This window comes from Rhopilema esculentum, chromosome 19, assembly GCF_057945365.1.
Source record: "Rhopilema esculentum isolate cy_ngs chromosome 19, ASM5794536v1, whole genome shotgun sequence".
In the NCBI taxonomy this organism is placed as follows: domain Eukaryota; kingdom Metazoa; phylum Cnidaria; class Scyphozoa; order Rhizostomeae; family Rhizostomatidae; genus Rhopilema; species Rhopilema esculentum.
The window spans coordinates 5,200,386-5,225,922 of record NC_142833.1 but is presented as its reverse complement, the minus strand read 5'-3'; the positions used below and the strand labels follow the sequence as shown (position 1 = coordinate 5,225,922).

At 37.5% G+C, this 25,537-nt stretch overlaps 2 protein-coding genes across 5 annotated transcripts; one reads left to right on the top strand and one right to left on the bottom strand.

Annotated features, from left to right (window-relative positions):
* Nucleotides 1-892: 892 nt before the first annotated feature.
* Nucleotides 893-25,448, bottom strand: LOC135688238 (peroxisome biogenesis factor 10). Of its 4 annotated transcripts, none has more exons than XM_065205000.2 (10): nucleotides 25,404-25,448; nucleotides 9,496-9,618; nucleotides 7,076-7,156; nucleotides 6,545-6,621; nucleotides 5,853-5,946; nucleotides 5,519-5,581; nucleotides 4,237-4,319; nucleotides 3,474-3,593; nucleotides 2,483-2,683; nucleotides 893-1,335 (listed from the first exon to the last, which is right to left on the bottom strand). In XM_065205000.2, exons 2-10 carry the CDS (start codon nucleotides 9,605-9,607, stop codon nucleotides 1,264-1,266), a joined length of 903 nt encoding a protein of 300 aa, XP_065061072.2. In that variant the 5' UTR covers nucleotides 9,608-9,618; nucleotides 25,404-25,448; the 3' UTR covers nucleotides 893-1,263. The 4 variants fall into 4 exon arrangements, with proteins under 4 accessions (XP_065061072.2, XP_065061069.2, XP_065061070.2 ...); XM_065204997.2 differs by lacking the exon at nucleotides 25,404-25,448 and adding an exon at nucleotides 11,762-11,898; XM_065204998.2 differs by lacking the exon at nucleotides 25,404-25,448 and adding an exon at nucleotides 11,708-11,862.
* Nucleotides 21,707-25,464, top strand: LOC135688239 (uncharacterized). Its single transcript, XM_065205001.2, has 2 exons — nucleotides 21,707-22,752; nucleotides 22,964-25,464. The coding sequence occupies exon 2, from the start codon at nucleotides 23,429-23,431 to the stop codon at nucleotides 24,302-24,304; it is 876 nt and encodes a 291-aa protein (XP_065061073.2). The 5' UTR covers nucleotides 21,707-22,752; nucleotides 22,964-23,428; the 3' UTR covers nucleotides 24,305-25,464.
* The last annotated feature ends 73 nt before the right edge of the window (nucleotides 25,465-25,537 follow it).

Below are 25,537 nucleotides of genomic sequence, written 5' to 3'. Positions count from 1 at the left end.
TTTATCAGATATCGGCCTATCTATAAAGTCGGAATTCTTTCGAAAAAGTCGACTTTCCTCCCAACATTTAATTCAGTTTTTGTCTTTGCATATCTTTTTAGATAAAATGTAAACTGTTTGTGCAATGAAAAAAGTTTCAAAACTTTTGACGAATTTTCTAATTGTTTGGCCTTACACTTTATGACAAAACCGCACCTGTCTGAAACGAAAGTTTTTTAGAGGAAATCTTATTTTACTGTAGAACTTTCTTGATTTCTTGGTTGTTTTGATCTTAAAAAGCAAATTAACCGGCTTTAAGGTTTAAATCTTTTGAAAAAGTTCACGAGTGTTGTAAGCTTTTGGCTTTACTTTGCCATCTGAAATCATCCTGTCTAGCAAGTTAGTATCTTTTCGAAAAAATACAACTTTCATTCAACAACTAAATTCATTTATTGCTTTTTTTGATCTTACAAAAACAAATAAACCGATTTGAGAAAAAATAATTCTGAAAATTCAATTTTCACATGAAAATATTCTCGACACAATTTCTGTAAGCCTATAACTATAGCCTTATATTTTTAGCAAAAATACCCTAAACTAAAAAACAGTGTTTTTTTCGAAAAATACGACTTTGATCTTCAATTTAATTTTAACTCTTTTTTTGAAAATTTAGGAGCAGATTAACCTGTTTTAAATAGAGAAAACTTTTTGAAAATATTCAATCTTTTTTCTGGGCCTCTAGTCTTCCCTTTCTTAATAACAGTCGAACTCTCTAAAAACTCGTTACTTAAAAGAACAGGTTAACTTGCTTTTATGTATATATGTCTTTCTTTGATAAAAAAGAAAGGCTATGGGCTTAGAAAAAGTGTTTCACTAATTGCAGTGGTTGGGAAAGCAACAAAGATTCCATAAATACACTAGCTTGCGTGCCGTGCATAATAACATGACAATATAACTTAAAAACAAGGTGAAAATATAAGAGGAAAATAAGCGAATTTAAAAACGACGTTTCGAGCGTAGCCCGTTACCAAGTGAAGATATAAAGCGGTGATAAAATTCCATTCGTAAAGAAAGATGGGATTCGACAGAGCGAAATAGAAAAGTCCTCTATTAAACGAACTCACATTTTAGCAAGCGAATTTTCTGGGTCCATTCAAAAATTCTTTAGGCCACATTTACATTTCACTGCATGCTGTGTGAATGTATATCAGAAGCGCAAAATGGAGATCTAAATGTTCATTTTCATAAAAAACAGTAAGAATGTCAAAAAGGGGTGAAACTCGCTTACATTCCAAAATGACATAAATAGATTAGCTTTGATGGTATAACTTCATCTCTGCACACCGGACACTCGAGCTACAAGGTAAGAAAATCTCCGTAGACTTTATGATTAAAGCTCTGTTCATATAAAATTTTAAATAGGAAGGATCAGCTACGATTGGTTCAAGGAAACAACAAAAAGAGACAAAGTGTTAGTCAAACAAAGTTGGTTACAAAGTTTGCATACCCAATCTTAAGATACCAAATCTTGATTCATAATGCGACAAGATACATACTTAATGTAGGAAAAATGATCGTTATTTTTGTTGGTTCAGGAAACAGCAATATTTCCTGGAAGATATACAGTACAGTAGAAGGATAGAGGTTAATTAGAAAAAGGATCTGTAAGAAAATAAGCCTATTTTCAGTCAATTTTCGGTCTATTTAAAGTATATCAAGTAAGCCTATTTTCCAGTTAAAGGAAGGAAACGTGTATGTAAAATGTCGTTTTGCGTTCCATGCAAACAGAAAAAGATATCTCTTGCCTGAAAATGCTAAGAAATTGCCAACATAGCGCTTTTAAATCAATTTTGATTGGCTTGACAAGATGTGACTGATGACATGAAGTGCGTGATTGTACTAGGCAGGCAAGCATAACTGATCAAAATATCCCACCACACCCTACTATCCCCACCCTACTATCCCCCACCCTACTATCCCTCACCCTACTATCTCCCTATCCCACTATCCCCCCATCCTACAGTACTATCCCCCCCACCCTACTATCTCCCCATCCCACTATCCCCCCATCCTACAGTACTATCCCCCACCCTACTATCCCCCCACCCTACCGTTCTCCATCATACTATCCCCCACCCTACTATCCCCCACCGTACTATCCCCCACCCTACTATCCCTCCCACCCTACTATCTCCCTATCCCACTATCCCCCCATCCTGACTACTATCTCCCTATCCCACTATCCCCCCATCCTACAGTACTATCCCCCCACCCTACTATCTCCCCATCCCACTATCCCCCCATCCTACAGTACCATCCCCCACCCTACTATCCCCCCACCCTACTTTCCCCTACCCCACTGTTCTCCATCATACTATCCCCCATCCTACTATCCTCCCCCCAAACCCTACAATACTTTCTGTTATATATGGACGATATGGACCCATTGCATGAACAGAAGTGATACATACTACCTTATTTGCAGCATGTAAACGTCAGTTACCTTATTTGCACACCAACAAACAATGCAGTTCCAGCAAAACAGATGACCGCATAAAGTGGTTGTTGCGTCTACAATAGGTTCCAAGCACAGCGGGCAATTGTGTTTGCTTCTAGATTTTGTGACAACCTGTTTTGTGTTCTCTTTGATATACACATCAGTTTCTGTACTAAGTTTCGCCTCTTCTTTTCTGTACGTTGCTTTCTAATAATGAGAAATTTTCGTTAAAGTGATATGTAAGAATATCCAACTAAGATTTACCCTAAGCTGTTGTATATCAAAGGCTATATTGCTTGTTCTAGACATTTTCGGAAATCGAATGAGCGTATGATACATAACACAAAACATACAAGAGAAACAGTCATACACAACACATACCAAACGAAGCCGTTTCAGAAATCAAGAGAAGGCGGAAACTCATTTTTTCATATTTTAAGTCAAATCTGCCGTCAAAGTATGATCAGATACATGCTAGCCAAACAATCACCAAATGCGGCTCTGTCTAATGAAAACCGTCACCGAGTTCCTTTAATGGTTGCACTCCTCTCAAAACAATATAAAAGCAATTGGATCATAGGGCAGTTATAAGTTAAATGTGCAAAAGCATTCTTTAATGAATTCTACAGAAAAATTCAACCGTTGTCTTTTCCTCAAGTGAGAACAGAATTTACTATACTGCCTTCCTGTACGTTTCACATTTCATCATTTTTGTGAGGAACCTTGCCTACGTTCACCCTTTCTGAGAAATATTAGAACTTGAAATTTGAATCCTTATATCTTGAAATTCAAATAGAGGTTAAAATCCTTGAAGTAAATACCTCCTTCTTCTGTCCGATGTCAATATTATCTATAGCAATTACCTAGAACCATTTTGCTACAATGAATGTCTTATACTGAACATCAGTGAATTTAATGACGACAAAAATGTCCACTCAACACCACCAAACTTAACAGTATATAAATTGACTAAAATAAGATACATAAAGACCATTACTTTGAAAAATTGAAGAAGATAATAAGGTGATAGTATGATGAATTGTAGAAGAAATAATTTCCCAAGAAACTTGTAGCTTTCTTTTGCAGAACTATCCTTCAGAAAATCTCGAAGGAGGATCTAAGGAGAGAAAAGACGTTATACAACATTTTGCATTCAAGAAATCCTTTAAATCGTATTGACGACAAACAACTACAGGTGCACTCTAGTTAGATGTACAATAAAAACTAAGACTCGCTTTGCGATAATACAACAGTTTTAGGCACTAGAAATGAAGATTTGATAGTTGGCTACAGCTTAAGTACGCTTTCCTTTTATCAATGCTCGTTTTCTGATGAAATTTTCTTCAAAATCAATTAAGGTTGACTTTACTAATCGGCGCTCGTCTTAAAGACAAAACTTGGCTGTGGGCAGTCCGGTTTCATATTCAATCAAAACTTGGATCCAACCATGCAATACTACCAAATTAAATTCCGTTGATTGTCACAGTTTGCCGAAAGTCAGAAAATTTAGACTAACATTTGTGTGAGTACAACTGAAGTTCACTGTATTTTATATTGAACTGACTATGGCAAAACAGATATAAAGAAAACCCTATCTGCTTTTTCGTTCACTTAAAGTTGAACACAGGAACTTTTACTATTCATAATTAAATACATATCACTGTGCTCAGTACAATTGATAAAAATTCGACTTAAAAATATCTTTCAAGAGGCAAAGACTATTGTTTAATCTGTAATTATGCCAAAAAACGTCAACATACGTATCGGATTCCTGTCATCCGTTTTCCTAACGTATAAAACATCCCTTGAAGGTAAAACACTGCCAAATGCACTCTGCTCAAAACTAAAAATGAAAACAAAACTAAACACTGTTTACTATGTTTGAGATCACCCTGCCAGCTGTGAATGAAAATTTCGAACTTGAATTCAAGACTTAATTTTTAGCATATAAAACCCACTTGGGGCTCCATAAAACTGGTTTATATGTGAAGCACCCAAAGATACGCCTGCTCCACGGTCCTATTTTCAGCAAAAATTACGGCAAAAATCATGCCTTGTAGGGTCATTATAGGAACAATATTTCTTTATAAAGAACACTTAACGAAACTTTTTAAAAAATGCTGGAGATATCTGTTAAACTCCTTTTGACGTGCCTGACCAAAAGCCTCTCGTGAATTTTACCGTTATCTGTAGAATTTGGCCGAGGCATCAACATTCCTAAATTTGTTTTAGCGGAACGTGATATGGTACCAAAAATGTAAGAAAATGTGCTCAAGTTCGTTCGCATGCGATCTACAAAAATGAGATTCTATGCAAAACAGTTTGGCTGAGAACCATTAGACTACTGTATTCCCAGACAGGTAATAATACTTCAATACAGAATTGTTTTTAGGCAGGCATTTTCTCGTCACATTTATCCATGATCGACTCCAAGTGCGAAGAAAATATGTAATATTACTAAAAATCCCTAATGCAAGCGCAATCAAGACTTATTTAGGAAGTGTGATGTCAGTTTGGACCAGCTCTTAAGGAGAGTGGACTGGCTTTTCTAAATAAAAATAAGTAGGAAAAGAAAAGTCGATAGTTAGCAGGAATTTTTACCAACTCTCAACAATCATATATTCGTTATGAGCTGACTGTCTCAATCACTCGGGTGTAGTCTCACACCCCCTGCAACTTATTCGCTTCATGCAACTTGAATAATTTGCACTCCTGATCATCACACCGAAGCAGCAATAGCGCAAACCAATAAGGATCGATTTATTGTAAAGGATAATGACTCGAGATGAACTTTATTCTTTAAAAATCAAACAAAGTAATTCTCCTCAGCATTAAAAGACTTCAATGATCAAACCTGAAGGTTGTCATCTTTAAATTGTGTTTAAAAATTTTTAGCAATTTTTAACATATAATCTACAACAGGTAACAATTGAGAATACTGATACGGGGAGGCAATAAAAAAATTAAACTTTTGCAGATCTCAACTTAAAATACCAAATAAGTGAAACGTTATTTCAACGCAAAAATATTAAAAATATTTACCTGAAAGAGATTGAAGAATAACACCAAGAGCATTTTCAATCAAAGAGTACCTTTCATCGTCCCCTTTAATAGAACAGAACATTAGATGTGATCTCCATTAGAATGTGTCATTGGAATTACTTGGAGGTTTCTAGATCATTTGAATAGTCAATTAATTATCGACTTACTTCACTCTTTGAAAAAAATTAGATCGAAAACCAATAAAAAACTTTACAAGTCTTAAGGCTTAACTGAGATTTAGAGGTTTGTAATACAAGGTTTTTGTTATCAAATCAAATATTGTAAACCCTTTTTTTAAAAAGAATAATCAGCAACAAAAAGGCTCCATACTTACGGTAGTTATGATGCAGTAATGACTTTAGATAACAAATTCCTTTTTCAAGTAGATACGGAGCAAAACATTGTAACAATATCATGATGCTTCGTCTCTGAAAAAAACACACAAACTCACTTGATCTGTTAATAGAATATGAATGACGTCACAGGCTACGTAGATCTCCTCGAATAGTTACTGAAAAGATGATTTGATTTGATTTGATTTGATTTGATTTGATCTGATTCGATTCGATTCGATTCGATTCGATTCGATTCGATTTGATTTGAACTGAACTGTCCATTCCGTGCGTGATTTCCATTCAAGAAATAAAAACATGTTGTTTGTGACGTCACACGCAGTGGGTCACATGAAATGCCGACAATGGTCGAACAATAGACGATAATTTCATGACATTTAGAGCGGAATTTCGTCAAAACGGACAATAATAATTAACTGAAAACTTGAAATTAAGATTCCATGCATCATTTTCTGCATTATATCAAAAAATAGTTTTGCGTGTCAGTTCACCTTTAAAACAAAAGTTTAACCTGCAATACAATTATATGGCATTGTCATTATTGGTAAACAAAGATACCAGCTTTTCACAGGTTTCAGTCCGAACTGATGTGAAATTTAAAATAATGCTTCTCATTTCAGTCAGGTCCAAAATAACAAAACTTGTAATTCTTTTTAAGATCCTTAATACACACCAATAAGGAAGGAATTTTCATTTTATTTTGGTCAATTTGTATGAGATTGCAATATTCTTCACCAAGAGTTTGGAAGCCTAAAAAAGAAAATTTCAAAGTTTAAAATTACATCACATTGTACAAGGTAAGCGGCAGAAAAGATATAGCATTGCGGTGTATTGCCCTCAGAAATTATGAAAGTATCAAAAAACCAAATAGGTAAAAGAGACACAAATAGCCAGGTAAAAAATTCAGACCAACAGAAGACTGCCCTGACATTTTATCCTTATATGCATATGCTATGCGATTTCAAAAGGTAACAAAAAGTAAAAAATTCAATGCATTATACTGAAGTATTTTTGTTTGATAATTCTCAGGGCATACAATTTTGGATGGGTTGATTAAAAGGTTAATGGAAATTCCTATACTGTAAGTGAGCTTAATAGTTTTTAAAGTTCAAACAGACTACTATATCAAGAACAATAATATATGTGAATAAGAAGTCTTGAAGACTATATAAAGGCTTTCATGCTCAGGTCATTGATATCTTACCTGATAAAGTTGTGAGACAAAAGTATGCAATATCTGCCATTATTGAAAGTTCCTTTTGATATTTGATCCATCTTTGGGTTCCTAAATAAGATGCTAGTTGGTTACTAACTGCTACAAATGATGGCAGCATCATGGAGTGGAATAGAAGATATGTCCCCCAAAACTATTTTCTATTTCATTTAAATCTATTGTAAGAATGTAAGAGGAGGGGGTGATATTTGGCAAAGTATTCTCTGTGATATGATTCTATGACTTTCAAACTGTCTATACGTAACCAAAAGTTATTCATCAGTTTTCTCTTTTGATAAAATTTCTGCTTCCTATTGGTAAAAGAGCGCTTTTCTGATAGTGAAAAAAGGGTTTCCTGAAATTTGTAATCTTTTGCCATCTCTTGCAAAGACAAGTTGCTAGCAGCACCACTAGTTGAACTGAACTGATAAATTGACAGTTTTTTACCCCAGATAAAAGTCTGAAGCATCAATGGTGCAGCATTTATAGGACCTAGATGATGGAAAATTCTAGCCATAAGCAGTCTTTGTAATATGAGGCGTGCGATCGCCTCCATACACGCCCAAATTGTCCAAGGCGTGCAAATCATCGCACACGCAAAACAAAGAATTTGCCTTAAAACATCGCTTATGTTAGAATAAGACTTTTAAAGCAGCGGTAAGTCAAAGCCGCTAAATCCAAAGACAGTTCTGTCGTTTTCCAAGGTGTTGTTAAAGTACTCCCATACGGAATTCAGCAATGGCGTCACAAAGTAGTTACGACAAGATCGCTTAACATAACACTTATTTAACCAAGGGGGTGCCAAGGGGGAGTAATCTGCAATCACCACCTGGTGCTTCATTAACCTTTAAAACTCGGCGATTTATAGGTTCGATCCAAGAGTTGTCTTCACTGTTCACCTGATTATTCTGTTCTTCGGTGATCATGGCGAAAGGAAACGAAGTGGAGCTGGCGACATTTATTGGTTGGGGGAAAGAATAGAATTATCAGACGACTACAAATGCCATACAGTGTTATGGAGATGCCACTTCTTATTGCAATCAATGATAATATATGGACTGACAGGAAAAATAAAATATCTTGAAAAGGGCACGGTGCTCTACCTTTCGAAGAGCAAAAAGCAAAAGCTTGATAATGTTATCGGTATATCGAAGAAACCTAAGCCAGAGAAAGAGGAGGAAACTAGAGAAAGCTCTGAGGAAGGAGGGGCGATGACTACTGTTTTTTAATTATTTGAACTGTTATAGAACGATTTTTAATATTAAGAGCTGTAAAATGAGGTTTTTGCGTTCAAAGAAAGTGTGTTTATTTCGACGTTTGTGTCATTTCTCTGCCCATTCCTTTTCGTTCGATTGTTCGCTGAATTCCATATTATCGTGAAAGTTACACCGATCAAATAGTCAGATATTTTTTAAGAATATCTGCCATGATATCCGCTACGTTAACGATGATACTGAAATCAGTGATGCTGCATGGTAATTTCTCGACAATGCATGGTAATTTCTACGAGCAATTGCACTTTTTTCAACTTTTGTAACACCAAAGGATTGTTTGCATATCTTTAAAAGATTACAGAAATATTCTGTAATTACTTCCTAGAAAATTCATTAACTAATTAAATTTAACATCTTTAAAGAAGAACAAGAACAATTTCTCCGTCAATTTCCTTGGTTTCTGTTCTGTTTGCAGCCTTGAAAGCAGTACCCTATAGTTCTATATCGCACACCATCGCACGCGTCAAGTAGTCAAGTAGTCAAGACGTGCGAACTGCACGCGGCCTATCTCCATATTACAAAGACTGCATAAGACGTGCTTGGTATAGAATTCTTCAAGACCATTTATTCTGGTCAGCTGTCAGTGCACTTGCTGGACAAAATATGTGTCAACCAGATGAAGTGTATGCAAATTTATTTCCTTGTTCGATTACTGTGTTTTATAATGGTATGGTTGCTACTGTATAACAAGTTATTGAATGTTACACATCTTTGAGGGAAATTTTCTGCAAACACTTGCTTTTTTGATCCCATTTTTATCTGCTGATTCACCAAAATCAAGAGAAATCCAGACCAAAACAGAGAAACAAGACAAAATAAATAATAGAAAAAAGAAATAGGAAACCAAAAAAATTTTAGGAAAAAGTCAATAAAAGCTTTGGACAGCTCTGGCAAAAAGACCACAAACATAAGCAAGGGGTAAAGCTGAATTTTAGGGGGGGGGCTACAAGCAAAATTTTCAAAGACTCTCAAACAATTTGTTTTCTTTATGAGAGAAAGACATCCCCTCCAGCCCCTCTAATTAATACAAAACAAAATCTTTTTAAGAACATAAAAAATCATGTTTGCAGAACTGACTGTTCCAAAGCATCTCAAATACTTTTAAAAATTGTGATAAGACTTAAACAACAAACTTACCGAACCAGTCAATTACTATTCTTGAAACTTCATTTCTAAGATTTACTTGGAAAAATTCATCTTTCTGATGGGATCGTATAATTTCTGGTTGGGCTGCTTTGACACTGTTCATTGTGGATCTCCCTGAAAAAGGTTTAAAATGCATCAGTTGTTACCTTAAAGAAATTTCAGCATCAATAAACAGCAAAGAAAATGACAAGAACTGAGTAAAGATAAAAGGGGAGTATGTGTAATAAGCTGAGTCCTAATCTTTGTACTTTTACACTATTAATGAGCCTAAAAACATAAGAAGTTAACTAGAATAGGAAATATATTCAGGAACAAAGCAAACAAAAAACGAGAATCCAATGTAACGAGATTAAATTTTAAAAATAAATTAAAATTAAGGAGTATACTAATATTTCGCCCCTGCATACAGGGCTTCATCAGAGTAAATGAAACAAACGAGCGAATGGATTTGAAATGTGAGATGGTGGTGCCGGATTGGTGGATGTTGAATGGTGTGAATGCAGCGCAGTGGAGAAAAAATGGGATGATGGAAGTGGGGAAGGGAAGGGTAGTGGGTGATGTAAAGGGCACCACCCCCAACCTATAATTAGTTCAATCATTAGTGAACAATGGTAAATTCTGAGATTTTGTTGCTGTTGGATAATGCCAAACGAAAATTGTCCCATCATTTTCGTATTGGATATCATCTCTTCCCAAATTCTATAAAAGTGGCTGTGGGACAAACACAAAACACATCAGATAGTAACACAATATTGCTATCCATCCATCAAGCCCCATCACTTATCCCTGAATGGTTGACTGACGGGACAAAGTGCTTTTGAACCTAATTTCCCCATTGTGTGACATAAACACTTCAATGAAATTTATGTGTACACACAATTTGTTATAACATTCTCTAGGGGTAGGCAGGCAGTGTCCTACACAGCTCATCTGTAAATAATATACCTTAAGACAGACCTGTCAACTCGGTTATATTAGTCAAAATGTTACCACTCACTGTTTCATTATCATCAATGTTGGAAAAGATATTGTCAATGAGAGTGGAAGAGTTTTCAGATACCCGAGATGGATGTATGATACATGGAAGAAATTGCTTAAAGAAAAGGAAAGTAACATAATTAGTAGTTGGTGGGTCAGAGGCGGATCCAGACTACAGCAACCTATGCAGAAGCATAAGTCAGATTTTCACAACAACAAAATAAAATAAAAACTATCAAAACTTTTAATCAATAGTTTCTTTGGCAAATTCTTCAGCAATGTCCTCCCTAGATCCGCCCCTGTTGATACCAACAACATGCAGAAGACAGCAGGGCATACACTTTGCTGACTATCTTACGGCCTCTACACAGAAAAGTCAAGTGGCAATTCTAGGCATTTATCTGGTTCGTATTTTCCAAATCCAGAAACTTGTTTGTTCTTCGAGAGCCAATCACCGCTTGCTTGACCTCTGCAAACGTCTTGTAAGCCAATCAGAGTGTACTTCATCTCTGCAATCTTTGGCAGGAGCATAGGTGAGATTTGATTTAGCAAATCAGAAGCGGAGCTTGCCTCTGCAGTGGTTCAGCCAACCAATTGGAATCAGAGTAGACCTATTCAATTGTTTACAGTGGACCTATGCAATTGTTTGTTACAGCCAATGAAATGGCAATTGACAATCGCTGCTTCACCCCCTGCTAATCTGCTAAGGAAGGAACCACTGTTTTGTGTTCTTGTGATATGACCACTGTGTTTGAAAAGTGGAGGGCCCCAGTTCGAATCCTACCTGAGTAGGCTTTCTCGATACCTTTTTCCTTCGAATTGCAGATAAATTTAGTCTTCTCTTTGCGAGTCGTTTCCTTAGAATTCCTTTCTGAGATAAATCAGAGATAGAAATTTTATTGAGAAAAGTTTGGGTGTTTTCAGCACAAAAGGGCGTGGCTTCTTCTTCTGACAACTTTTGCTTGCATAGGTCAGAATTCAGGCTGGATCCGCGCCTGTGGGTGATAGTTATAATTCAGAAGATTTACATTGAAATCTCCAAGAATAAAAACTTGTTTATTAGTTACCACTGGATTGGACAGAATTTCTTGCAGATATTCACTGAAACTATCAATATCTGAGCTTGGATGACGATATGCACAAACAGAATAGATAATTTTTACCATTCATATTTTTAACTTCAACCCTCTTTGCGGCCTGATTTTTCGGCCTGATAAAAACTCACCATTCCTGTATTCCCTGCAATGAATTTAACCATGTGAAATGAGTTGAAATTTACCGTCTTATGAGAATTTCTCTGAAAACATCAGGAATCTTCATCTCTTGGACATGATGCTATCTTACTCTGCTGTGGCCAGTCTTTCAATGTTTTTGCAGCTATTATTATGCAGCCTCGCTCAGGTGAAATTTGTTGAGGTTGGAAAATTTAGTACCATGTTTAGTAACTACCACATAACTCTCTTTAAAAGTATTCTTGAAGATCAATGGAACTTTCCTATTGCTTTTAATGTCAATATGATCGATCGTATAACATATCGGGTCGTATAAAGAAACTAATACAATGGAAACAGGGTTGCCAGATTGGCCCTTTTGGGCCAAATTTTCAAATTTTGGCCTTTTATTGTTATATTGCCTGGAAAATTTGTTTTTGGCGTACCACTTAAATTTGGCCTTTTTTGGCCATTTGGACAGAAATTCAAAATTGAAAGAGTAATAACTACATAAACGGAGAAATTAGTAGTTTACTGCGCCAAAAGTAAAATATTCTAACCTATTGGTCGCAAAAAATAGTGTTATATTACACTTTAACTACAGTGCAACTAAGTATATATAAAATAACTCACGGCCCTTTTCAACTCGACTTGTGGCAGAAAGGAGCAGAGAGGAAACGACTTCTTTCGTCAGCACTTTGAACGAACATCAAGATGCTTCTCCCAAAAAGCCTAATTCTTAAAACTACTACAGCGTATTTATAGATACAAGCATTTTACAACTATTAATAACAACCAATCAGCTAAAAACACGTAAGACCTACAACCAAAAGAAACATAGATAATTAACAGCGGAAATAAAGTGTTTGCCAAATATTTAAATTATACCCTACAATGGTTCGTTCGATCTGGTGCACAACACAACCTCCCCCTTTGAAATCGAGCCTCCCGGCTCGAAAACGCGTCAAACTGGTAAAATCTCCTGTGGTGTACAGTAATCCTCGGGACGAGTGATAGAGGGCTCATCTACAGACGAGTCACTTTTTGCTATCGGGTTAGGTTCTGGTAGAAAACTGTCTGGCGGTAAATCCACATCACTGAGATCAACGAACGTGTCACATTGCGGAGGAGCAGCGGTTGGACGGTCCGACGGATCGACGTACAGCTTCATGCGGTTTGCGTGCACTGGAACACTAACTGGACGGTTGTCGAGTGTCCTTAAACGAAAATGAACAGGCGATAACTTCTTGACAACGCGATATGGTCCGTGGTAGTTATGGGCTAACTTTTTGGAAAGACCCTTTCTCGTTTTTGGGGTGTACACCCAGACTTTGGATCCGATATCAAAGGAGACTGGCGCACTGTTCTGATCGTAGTAGTGTTTCATGCGCTGTTGAGCCAACTCTGTATTTGTCTTAACTATGCGACGGGCGTTTTCCAGATTTTCGACAATGCGAGCACGGTGTTCTGCAACGGAGGACGAGAGTTTTGCTGTCGAAGGCAAAATAAGAGACGCATCAATTGGCAGACGAGGCTCTCGCCCATATAAAAGATAAAACGGCGATTCGTGGGTCGTAGCGTGAGGCGAGACACGGTAAGCGAAAAGCACCAATGGCAGGTGGCGGTCCCAATCCCTCTGATTTGAGCTGACATACATCGACAACGCTTCCGCAAGGGTACCATTAAACCTTTCGACTAGTCCGTCCGTTTGCGGATGATACGAGGTAGTCCGAAGTTGGCGAGTGTTGAGCAATTTGCAGACCTCTGTAACGATAGATGCAAGAAAATTCGAACCCCGATCTGATAAAAGCGTTTTCGGAGCACCATGGCGAGCGAGAATCTTGTCCACAAGCAAGTTAGCAATCATAGACGCTTCAGTAGAAGGCAAAGCAAAAGCTTCAGGCCACCGTGTGTAATAATCAGAAAAAACCACAATATAACGGTTGCCGTCGTTTGTAACGGGAAACGGGCCTAAGACGTCCATGGCTACTCGATCAAAGGCTCCTTCGACAGGAATAGGCAGCAAGGGTGCCTTCTTCATCGAACAATCAATACATGAAGTACACCAATGTTCAACGTCTTTATACATGCCGTGCCAATAATAACGAGAACGAATTTTCTCATACGTTTTAAAAACGCTTAAATGACCAGCAGTAGGTTCATCGTGACAAGCAATAAGAATCTCTCGGCGAAGGCTTGCAGGAATTACCACCTGAGAACATAAAGACTGAACATGTCGTTTACTAGGTGTCCATAAATGACATAAAACCCCATTTTCGTCCAGATAGTACGAGTCGACAGTCAGTAGCAGAGTACGCGCTTTATTGTTATCATCTGGCAAGAGAGAACACTCGAGGTACTCAATAATGGCGAAAAGGTCACGATCTTCGCGTTGTAATTTGGTGAGCTGTGGAGGAGCAGGACATGGGTGCCTAATAGAAGCCATAGGCGGAGAAAGACCAGAAACAGTGGTTGAGGAATAAGATCGTCGTGAAAGCGCATCTGCGTTGTTGTTGGAAGGTCCAGGGCGATAAACAATGTCAAAATCGTACTGCTGCAGCTGCAACGCCCAGCGAGCAAGCCGACCTGTAGGATCCTTCACATTCATGAGCCATGAAAGGCTACTGTGGTCTGTATGGACAAAACATTTACGGCCATGAAGATAAGGTTGATACCGTTTAATTCCATCCACTACAGCAAGAGCTTCACGTTCCGTGGTGCTATAGCGTTTTTCAGCATTATTCAGCTCACGCCCACCATAGGCCACGACATACTCCACACCCGCAACTCGTTGGCCGAGAATATACCCAAGAGCCGAGTTGCTGGCATCAGTATACAGGTGAAAAGGCTCACTAAAAACGGGATAAGCTAAAACAGGATTGGAGCACAAACTCTGCTTTAGTATGTTGAAAGCGTGTTGACATTCAGCACTCCACACAAACTTGACGTCCTTTCTTGTTAGCTGATTTATAGGTGAAGCTATGCGTGCAAAATCATGGACAAAACGTCTGTAATAGTTACAGAGACCAAGAAAACTGCGTACATCCTTCACATTGGACGGCACTGGAAACGAGTTTACAACTTCAAGCTTGTCTGGGTCAGCAGAAATACCATTTGCAGAGACAATAAACCCAAGAAATTTCACAGAATGGCGAGCAAAGTGGCACTTACTTGGTTTCAATTTCAAGTTAGCCTGACGTATGCGATCGAAAACGAGAGACAGCCTTTGCAAATGTTCTTCAAAAGTAGAAGAAAAAACGATAATATCGTCTATATAGATGAGACAAACCTTCCATTCTAGGCCAGCAAGAACTCTCGACATCAGTCGTTGGAAAGTCGGTGGAGCGTTTGTTAAACCAAAACTCATTACATTATATTCGAACAATCCTGCATGTGAAACGAAGGCAGTTTTTTCTCGTGAAGACGGATGCATGGCAACTTGGTGATAGCCCGACTGCAGATCGAGCGTTGTAAAGAACTGAGATCCAGAAAGAGCGTCAAGGGCATCATCAATGCGAGGAAGAGGATAACTGTCTTTGCGAGTGACAGCATTTAATTTTCGATAGTCGACACAAAATCTCGTCGTACCGTCTTTCTTCTTTACTAAAACTACAGGAGAGCTCCAAGGGCTCGAAGAAGGTTGAATCACATTTTGAGATAGCATATTTGAAATCTGTGTTTCAATTTCTTCACGTTGCAATTGAGAGACTCGATAAGGTGAAGACTTAATAGGCCGAGCATCCCCTGTGTAAATTTCGTGTTCGATGATGGAAGTATGGCCGAGATCAAGGCTAGATGAGGCGAAAATATCTTTATACGATAAAAGTAATTGTGAGAGAGCTGCATTCTGGGCCTCTGAAAGATCGACATTCTTAATAGACTCAAGTTCGGAAAGGAGGCTGTGATGTTGTGGAGCAGAATCCATAGCTGAGACACTACTTTTTAAAGGAACGATGTCAGTGTGCAAAAGTTCAGAAAACGTGCCGATGACTGTTCCTTTATGAAGAAGCACTGGTTCATCAGAAGGATTTAACAAACGAAACGAGACATTTCCTTCACTAGATGGGCACGAAATAGAAGCTGCTGGGAGGAGGCGATAACGAGAGGTTAATTTCTCATTACCTTCGACGAGGCCTGCGACAGAATTACTGTGCGACTGCAAAAGCTGCACAGGAATAATAGCTTCAGAACGAGGTTCAATGACGAATGAAGAAAAAACTGCGACAGAGCAAAGCAATGGAGGTGTATTGCCAGTTATAAATGAGACAGTGTTATCATTCGTAAATGTTACAATATGACCAGGAACATCAATAACAGCATGGGTTTTATGCAGAAAGTCACGACCTAACACAACATTGTAAGCTAGGCCAGAGACAACTGAGGCCTGACATTCATAATGCTCATTACCAATGGTGAGAGGAAACGTCACAAAACCTTTCACAGCAACAGTGGCACCATTTGCAGTTTGAATACTTTCGAGTCCATTACGCGGCGTCTGCAGCAAAAAATGCATGCGCAGAGCAGAATTAAAAAAACTTTCACTAATTACGGAAATAGCGGCGCCAGTGTCTACGAGTAATTTAACCTGCTCATTTTCAACTGATCCCCAAATCAAGACATTTCCAAGTATCGAAGATTCGTCACTTGATGATGTTCCGTTTAGTAAGCACGGTACTGCGTAGGTTCCCTTTCTTGGCTCGATATCAATGTCATTTAGAGGTTTTTCTAATTGAAACTTGGCACTAGTCAAACGATTTCGTTTATTAACCCATTGTTCGAAAGACGAATCAGCTTTTTCACAAAACGGGGGCTTCATTTGCTTTTCAACCGTTTGGGCCTCCTTCAATTCCCCCAACGAGAAGGCCCTTGTTCGTTTAAATAATTTGTACCGGATCTGTCCTGCTGAAAGTTTTGAGTTGACCGAAAGCGAGAATTATTTTGAACTGCATTTTCTCTACCAGAAACACCACTATTATTACTTCTACAATATCGAGCCACATGACCCACACGATAGCAGTTGTTGCAAATAGGTTGCCCATCGGTGGTACGTAAATTACGCCCCCTTGCATAGCTTTCCCTTACACCTTGTTGAAGCCTGTTCATGGGTTGAGGTTTGCCAGACACAAAACGTTGATCAATTGCAGCAATTAGCTCTGTTTTAAGATTCAGGAGGTCACTTTGAAAAGAGCTTTGATTTGCAACATATGTACCACTACCCAAGTTGTTACCATAATCAATTTGATCTAAAGCGTTTAACTGGCCGGTTCTCTTGTTGCTAGCCAACGCAAGCAATATATTAACTTGGCCCTCAAGTTCTTTAATACGCTGGTCTTGCGAAATGGTTTGCGGGACGGTTGAGCCGAAAGACTTTGAAACGGCGTCACGGAGGCGGGCAAGGTTTTCTGCCTCTGTGAAAGTTTTTGGCTGGTTTAAAACAACATGGTTCTTTAGTTCTGCGCTTAGGCCGTTTATGAAAATGTTCATCATTTCTAACTCATTTAGATTCAGTCGTTGACACTTTTTTATGATGTCTTCAGTGTAGGTTACTAGAGGCTCATGTTCGAGCTGTTTTCGGGCATAAAGTTCTTGCCGTATCAAAAACTGGATGTTTTGGTTGCCAAATCTTGCAATTAAAGCTTCAATTAAGCTATCGAAAGTTCCTGCAGTTTCGTCTGAGAGCGTCTGAAACCATGCCAAAGCTGGGCCATTAAGCAGCAATGGAAGTGCACTTAATTTTTTTGCATTGCCCCAACCATAGAACCTGGCAAGTCGATTAAATTTTACAACCCATTCATTTACGTCTTCATTTTGGAATCCACTGAAAGGCGGTTGTTTAAAAAGTCCCGACTGGGCGTTTCCCTCCAGGGCTGCCTGCATAGCAGACACACGGTTTTGTAATTCTTCTACCGTTGCTTCCATTTTAACTACGTGAATAACTAAACAATTTCACAATATTTCCAAAGTTTTGCCGAAATGAGTGCAACCACGGATTTTGTTTTCGAGTTATCAAGAAGAAAACGAGCGAAATTAAAGTCTGTCTTGAACAATCTTTAGACAATATCATATAAGTATATCAGCATTCTGAAATTGCTTCTCGAAAGTTCAGTTCAATCTTCACTTTTAACGGAAATCCGACGTAATAATAAAAACGATACAAGATAACCAATGCGGCGAAGACGTCAAAATTTCCAAAGAAACAAGAAATAAAAACCATACCCAGAACATCAACCCCGAACAATTCCAGTGAATACGTCAAAACGGCAAGTGAAATAAGAAAAAGAAAACTATATACAAAAACATAGGAAAAGCATCAAACCCGAGCAAATGCAGCGACTACGTCAAAACGGCCAATGAAAAATGCAATAAAACCTATATTCGACACCAAAATGTAAAACGCAAGTTTATCGGTTTTTTTTTTCAGCACGCCAATAAGTATTCTCGACCGGTCACGTCGTGGTCACCAATATGTTATATTACACTTTAACTACAGTGCAACTAAGTATATATAAAATAACTCACGGCCCTTTTCAACTCGACTTGTGGCAGAAAGGAGCAGAGAGGAAACGACTTCTTTCGTCAGCACTTTGAACGAACATCAAGATGCTTCTCCCAAAAAGCCTAATTCTTAAAACTACTACAGCGTATTTATAGATACAAGCATTTTACAACTATTAATAACAACCAATCAGCTAAAAACACGTAAGACCTACAACCAAAAGAAACATAGATAATTAACAGCGGAAATAAAGTGTTTGCCAAATATTTAAATTATACCCTACAATGGTTCGTTCGATCTGGTGCACAACAATAGTCCTTAACCATCAGATAAGGATTGTTTTAAAGAAAAAGTAAGGTTCTTATTTAAGTGAAGAGATTATTTAGAAGACCCATGCATAAAAATATAAACAGCACTTGCGCAATGTATTTTTTGGAAATATTTTTTAATTTAGCCTTTTTATGAGCATTTTCGCCTGAGTTGCCTGCCTGTCTGGCAACCCTGAATGGCAAAAGTCTTTATTTCATGAATATAAATAAAAAGACAAGAAAAATAAGGAAAGTAAAGCTAACACAATTCAAAAATTGCGAAATTAAGCCTTCATAAACTGCGTTAGCAATACGATTATAACATGGGGTGGATTAACCGGGGCTGTTAGGTGTGCAACCCCCCCCCTCCCTCCCCCCTCTCATTTCTTTTCTGTCTTTCGGTGAATTCTACTTTGATTCGGTAAAAAGCATTATTTAGTAGCCACAAGAAGCAGTATGGTGCAAATATAACTTCATTTACGTTTTTATCTTCTTTAACTTAAAGTTGAATTTTTGAAATTGTGCATTTTCGTTATTTTCCAGGACCTGAAGGGTGTGACATCAATATTCAATCATATTCAACATCCCCCGCTCCATTCGTTGCCGCTGAAATGGGGAAATGGGAGCGCAGCTCGAATCAACCCGGCTGAATTAAAGTGACTGGCTGTTGCAAAGAGAATACTTTTGTTTTAAGTTTGTCATTATAAGAGGGAGAAAAGCACGAGACACTAACTGTTTTAGCGGGTGTGCAAGTGGAAAGTTGACATAAGAAGACTTCTGTAGTCCAAAAACAGTTGTAAAGAAGGAGGGCGAGCACATCGTTGCAGCTCGCTTTATAGGGTAGAAAAATAGAAGTTACTTGTCAAGGAACACAGCTCTATGCATAGTGTTTTCAAGGAAGAGCAGTATACAATGGGTGTTAATGTCAATACGGTTATTTGCTAAACAATTTGATCAGCTGTATTGAAGACGTTGCGTGTTAAAAATTCTTTTTGAAAGAGACTTGAACCTACTTCCATTTGAGTTTCTTCAAGCACAACTGAATACTCATTTATGCCGAATATTTATCTTTTATACGTCTTATTAAACTGATAAATCTGGCCCGAAATCATGGAATTGACTTTTATTAACAAAAGTGTGAGCTTACATTAAGTACCAAGAATTGATATAATAGGTAGAACCTTTTTTGCAAGCATCCGTTACGCTTTTGGAATTGCGATACTGTTTTTGTTCTAAGGGCTTTATTTATTAATTCTCCTTGAAAGCAATGGACAAAAGTAAGTTACGGTAAGGCCAATACGGTAGGGTAAGCTACGGTAATGATTTTAGAAAAATGGACCAACCACGTGTGTCATCTCCTTTAACTGGAACATGGCAAACTATGTCAAAGTGAACAATTAAGATCCCCCATGCAACTTATAAATTTGATGGTTTGAATAGCGTGGCGGATAGCAGGGGAAAAAATTGGACATTTCTATCTCTTTGTTCATTTTATGGATGAAATATTTTGTGTGAGAGGAGATTGTTAGCTTATTATCAGAAACAACACCAATATGTAAATGCATATTTCGCGAAGAGATCTTTATGTCTTTAAATTAGATTTGGCAAGGTTTGAAGCTGCTCTTTTTCGAAAAAAAGCAGGTGCCTAATTTGATTTAAAGTTTCAGGAATAAGGAAACCTACCAAGATCAATCGAATATTAAAACGCATCACCTGCCAGTATGTGAAAATTTGATCTCGATCCGCCTGGCAGTCTATTGAAGTGAACAAGAAATAAAAGATGACCTAAAATCGCCCATTGTGACACACTCGCTGGTACATTTTCCCATCTTGAAGCTTTGCCATTGATGGCCCACTAACTTAACATCTACTGTTATTATCTGTTTTAGAATGTTATTAAACTACCAAAAGTATGAGATATGATATTATTTGTTAAGAAATTGTGAGACTTTCAAAATTTTTGATTGCGACTAGATAAGAAAGCCAAACAGCCATTCAAATCGACGGAAAATTCTACATTTTTTCAAATTCAATTGATTTGATTTTCTTGCATCCAATATCGAGGGGTTTTTATATTTTCAGAATATTTGGCAGTCGTTTTTTATAGCCAGCTTGCAAATCTTTTTTAAAGAAAATTTTAATCTCAGTTAATTTGCATAGCTACGTATAAAGTTGGCAGTCTAAATATTTGCTGCTTATAAAAATGCTTTAGAAGCGGGTAATTAAATTTGAACAGAGTGTCTAAACCAAAACTTTTCCATTATTTCTTTGTTTTTTTGCTTCATTTGTTCCGTTACTGTAATGTCTTTCTCATTATTTTATGCCTCTTAGCTTAATGAAAACAAAGGTTCTTCGATTTGCTAATTTATTGTAGCCTGGAAAAATCTTAAAGAATTGAAGTTAAAAAACCAGGACATAACGTATGAGAGAAAACATTTTTTTAACACTTCTATCAATGATGCATATATTAACGGTTCTAAGGTCCGCAATTATTCGAATTAAGCTGTAGATCGCTAACTTATGTAAAGCATACAGCTTTGAGTTAAGATGAAGAGAAATAACAAGTGAATGCTCCTTAAAAGCCCCTGAATGCTGGAGTTGGGTGGTATCCGATTTTATGTTAAATTTATGCAACAGAAAGTCCTGCATCCTCATCAAAACCGATACTCGTTTTTGTCTGCGATCCAGCAACCGAACCATTTTGCTGCTTTCAATGGTTGTTGTGATTCTTACTTGCTACTTAAATGGAGTGGAAATTTACATAAGAAGAGCAGCCAGTGGCATAGCGAGGGGGAGACAAGAGGAGGGGGACGTCCCCCCTCTACGATGACAAAAAACTCTTTGAAAAAGGGCGTTTTCTGGCGTTCAAAAAGCTACTGGGCACAGCTATAATTGAAAAAAGGTCTGTTGCTCTGTCAACTTCTATGCATAGAAATGTTATGAAGTGAAAAATAAATTCTTTGACAAATTGTGCCGCTTCTTAATTTTGTGGCTAATTGCTTCTTTTATAACATTTTTTAGACAAGGTGCATGTTTATGTACAACTGTTTTTACAGAAGACTAGCGTATGTGTCAATTCGCGCAGTCCTGAAATTCTTTGAATAGGATATCATATATCGTGATTTTACAACGACTAGCCTGCGTAGAGTCTGCGCAACAGAGCCGCTTTTCTTGTTCGTTGACATCAATATCTTATTCTAAGCACTAGAACAACAACTCCATTAGCGTGCAATGTTATTCTGTAATTTTAGTTGTTAAAAAGAGCAAACAGACCTATTCATCATCCTGATACCATTCATTTATACTTATGCTCGAAGGCGCCACTTTAAAAACTGAAAGAAAACAAATGAGATTCCCCAAACCAATCAAATTCGGTTCCTTGATTTTGAGGAACCTTATTTTTTTCCTATTTTCAATTTTGTCAACAGAGTCTGCACGCAGGCTAGCAACGAGTCGATCAAAGAGTTAGGCAGTATTTTTATCCCTTTAATTGAGTTTGTGTTCTGTCATTTTCTGACTTTTCTAAAATTGACAACTTAATTCTTTCGGATCGATATTCTTCATAATAAATGGGATACTACGATTTTGGATTAAGAATCTTACTTCGCAAATGCACAGAAAAACTCTTTTTGTACTGAAAAATGTCAACTCCAGTACTGAAGAGAACCACTTTCATCAAGGGTATGTAAGCAAAATGCTTCAGTTTTTTATGCTATCCAAAACTACAATCTTTTCGCAGCTTCAGCAATAACAAAGCTCAAATTATCAAGCATCTGGTCTCAGTTTGGTTAAAATAAAGGCTGGAAAAACATTTGAATGCTATGAAAGAACAGTGGCAGATTAGACAATTCTGTTTGAAGAAGACAATAACGAGGTGAAAATTCGAATTCTTCACAGCAGTCTCTATTTGACACGTTAAAACAAGTTCGTAGTTGCATAACATATTCTGCATGGAGTTGTTTTCCCTTATATCGGCTTAAGAAGTGCTACGATATTAGAACCACAACCTTCTGATTGTTCAGCCAAAGCACTGCTGTTTTTTATCAACTTTCTCAACAGAGAGCCTGTGTCTTGTGGAGTTCTGTGAAAGTAACGTGGAAATAACAAATGGAAGGCAGATGGCACTGTTATGTTGCTTGGCATTCTCGGTACTTGCTCAAACAACAACACTACAAGGAAACAATGCAGCCATTTTTTGTCTTCAAATGTAGAAGTGATGTCTAGTTGATTGAAGCATTTACATTCAAATATTTTGGTGATATATGCAGCTATTTGAACTACCTGTTAATGCGAACCATAATTTGGTTTGGTAATGCGAGCCATATCGATTATCATTTTCCGAATAATTGAGATGTAGACTCGGCCGTAGAACTAAATTATATGTTGCTAGTAGTTTATGCTCAATATTTTAATTAAAAATTATATATTGATAGCATTTTGACATCTATAATAAATTATCTTCGCAGGTGGTTCAGAAAATTTGTAGAAAACTCGAGCAATTTTGCAGTTCAAGCCAAGTCTCGCAGTTTTTCTTCTTTATAGCTTGCTTCACTCGGCTGCGTGTTCAATTAAATGAACTTTCCTGCATGCTATTGTTGATCAAAATACTACTTGTTGCCGCTCATTGTCCACTTTGAGGGAATTGAATTAATTTCGAGAAGTCCATCGGCTGTTGTTCGCAAATCCATTCTCAAAAGATTATTGACTTTGATTATTACTCGTTACTGCGACCTATGACAAACAGGTCTCTTTTCGCAAAAGGATAAAGCAAAATTGTGAAAATCTCAAGGTGGAATGGCAGGCTCTAAGCAGCTAAAACGCATGGAAATGCACTATTATTTGGTTGCGTCAAAGCAGAAAGAATAGAAGGCCTTCACGGAATACGACTATTATTTAGTTTCTTTGTTGCCTTTTCATTTTAGATAAGTAAGATGACAACTGATTTGCCTGCAGAAAAACGCAAACGAGTGCGGATCATGGACGAAGTTAGCGACATGGGCTACGTGAAAAGCGAGTATGTTTCAGTAAAACAGGTGAAACTGCCTTCCCAAACAACTGGAATAGTGTGTTTCAGTGCAAGACCAAGAAACCATAAAAATGTGCCAAGGATGTCAGAGGAAATGAAAAATGTTATGAGCTCTTTCCAAAGGCTAGAAGTCGAAGCAAGCGGTAACGATAGCGAGGAAATACAGGAAAAGATACTGACGTATGGAAACGGTAATATTCAAACGACTGTACAACTGGCATGGAAAAGCAAGGCTACTCCATCAAAGGGAGAAAACGGAGACAGCACGACACTTCCATCTTTACCTGGAACCTCCAATGGGTTTAATTTCAGTTCAACTGCTAGAATTATCTCAACGGTTCACTCGGCAACTAAAAATAGAAAAGCTAAACCGAAAATTGGAGACATAACGAAAGATACAAATGTTCCACTAACTCGGACGACATCCGATGCATCTTACAGCAGAAAAACAAAGTACTTATTAAATCGATGTGCTGACGTATACGGGAAAATCAGCGAGATTCACGACCACGTCAAGGTAATCAGATCTCGCAGCCTGCTTTCGCTTGACGACACGATTGACACCGATCCCCCCAAACGCATACAGAACAAAAGCCAAAAATATAGAAACCAATCTAGTCCTAGCTTGGAGCGGATGATTTATCGAAGGGGAATAAAGCAGCGGAGTCTGGATGATCGCAGAACCAGGGCTGCCTCACAAGATGAAGATAGTGAAGCAACTGTCAGCAAAAACGGAGGAGAAAATTTCAGTACTCGACAAAGGTCTTCAACGTTCACATGAAAAATATGTACTGATTATCATTCAGCAAAGAGATATAGCTTTGTACTCTGCAGATGATAATTGTTTTAAGATGCAATACTGACGACGGATGGTAACGTACTTAACGTTATCGTCAAGAGAAATTCCTTGAAAATTGGACAATGATAATTCATCGATTGCATTATATGATTTTAACCTAAGTCTTTTGTTTGCTTGCACATCATTTTTATAATTTATCAAGCTTTTGGAGAAAGAGGTAACGAAGGAGAGTAGTATTCGGAAAAATAGTAAATTCAAAATTATGATTCCAGTGGTTTAAAGTTATTTTGAAAAGCTGCAGTAATTTTTTCAGGCATTTCATTTTCAAAATGAAAGTACCTGAATTATATGTCGGTTGACATGTCTCAAGATACATGTTTTGGTGCTATGCTCCTAGGTTTCAAGTAGCACTGAAGAACCGAGGGGTGCATTACTATCTTCAAACAGTGTACCAGATGGATAGGAGTTTTAGGGATTCTTGGAGGATTTTTCTCAAAAACAAAAGATTTCTCCTAAAGCGTACAAGAGTGTCGTTGAGTGATATGCCCCTCGTGAAGAACACTCTCTAAAGTCAATATTCATTGAGTTATTATTGTTGGATTATTGCTGGGATGTATATTGTTTTGTTGATCGATTTAAACACGAACGCGTGTACGGAATCAAAATTTTAAATGTTTTGAGAATATATTATGCATGTCGTTTTGTAATTGTTTATTTGGAATCTCGATTGTAAATTTACTGTTTCCTAAGACGACTGGTTGAGAGAACCTTGGAATCATAACCAGTTTGTTTTTCTCTTGTTTATCTTGAACTGAATTTATCGTATGGGAACAGTGCTCAGTTTAAGTATTCCGGCAGAAATTGTTACTTCAATTGATTATTTGGCAATATTACCCACATTTTTCACTTTTCAGTCCTTGACAATAAAGTAAACGTTACTAACAGGCTACTGCATACTCTTCTGAAGACTTCACCTGTTGTGTGAAAGTGAAAAATACTATTGTTTAGATTCATTAATTCTTTAGAGTGATTCTCTTTCTAAAACAACATGATTAGGAAAGTAGGCAATTCAACTACATACCTTTCTCGCTTGTATGGTTCTGTCACTCGATTAAATGGCTGCATATTAAGTACATACCCGAGTCTATAATTTAAAGAGAAAATGTATGAGCCATAAAAGGGCTGCGTTGTCAGCGCTGCTTTATTGTCTCAAAA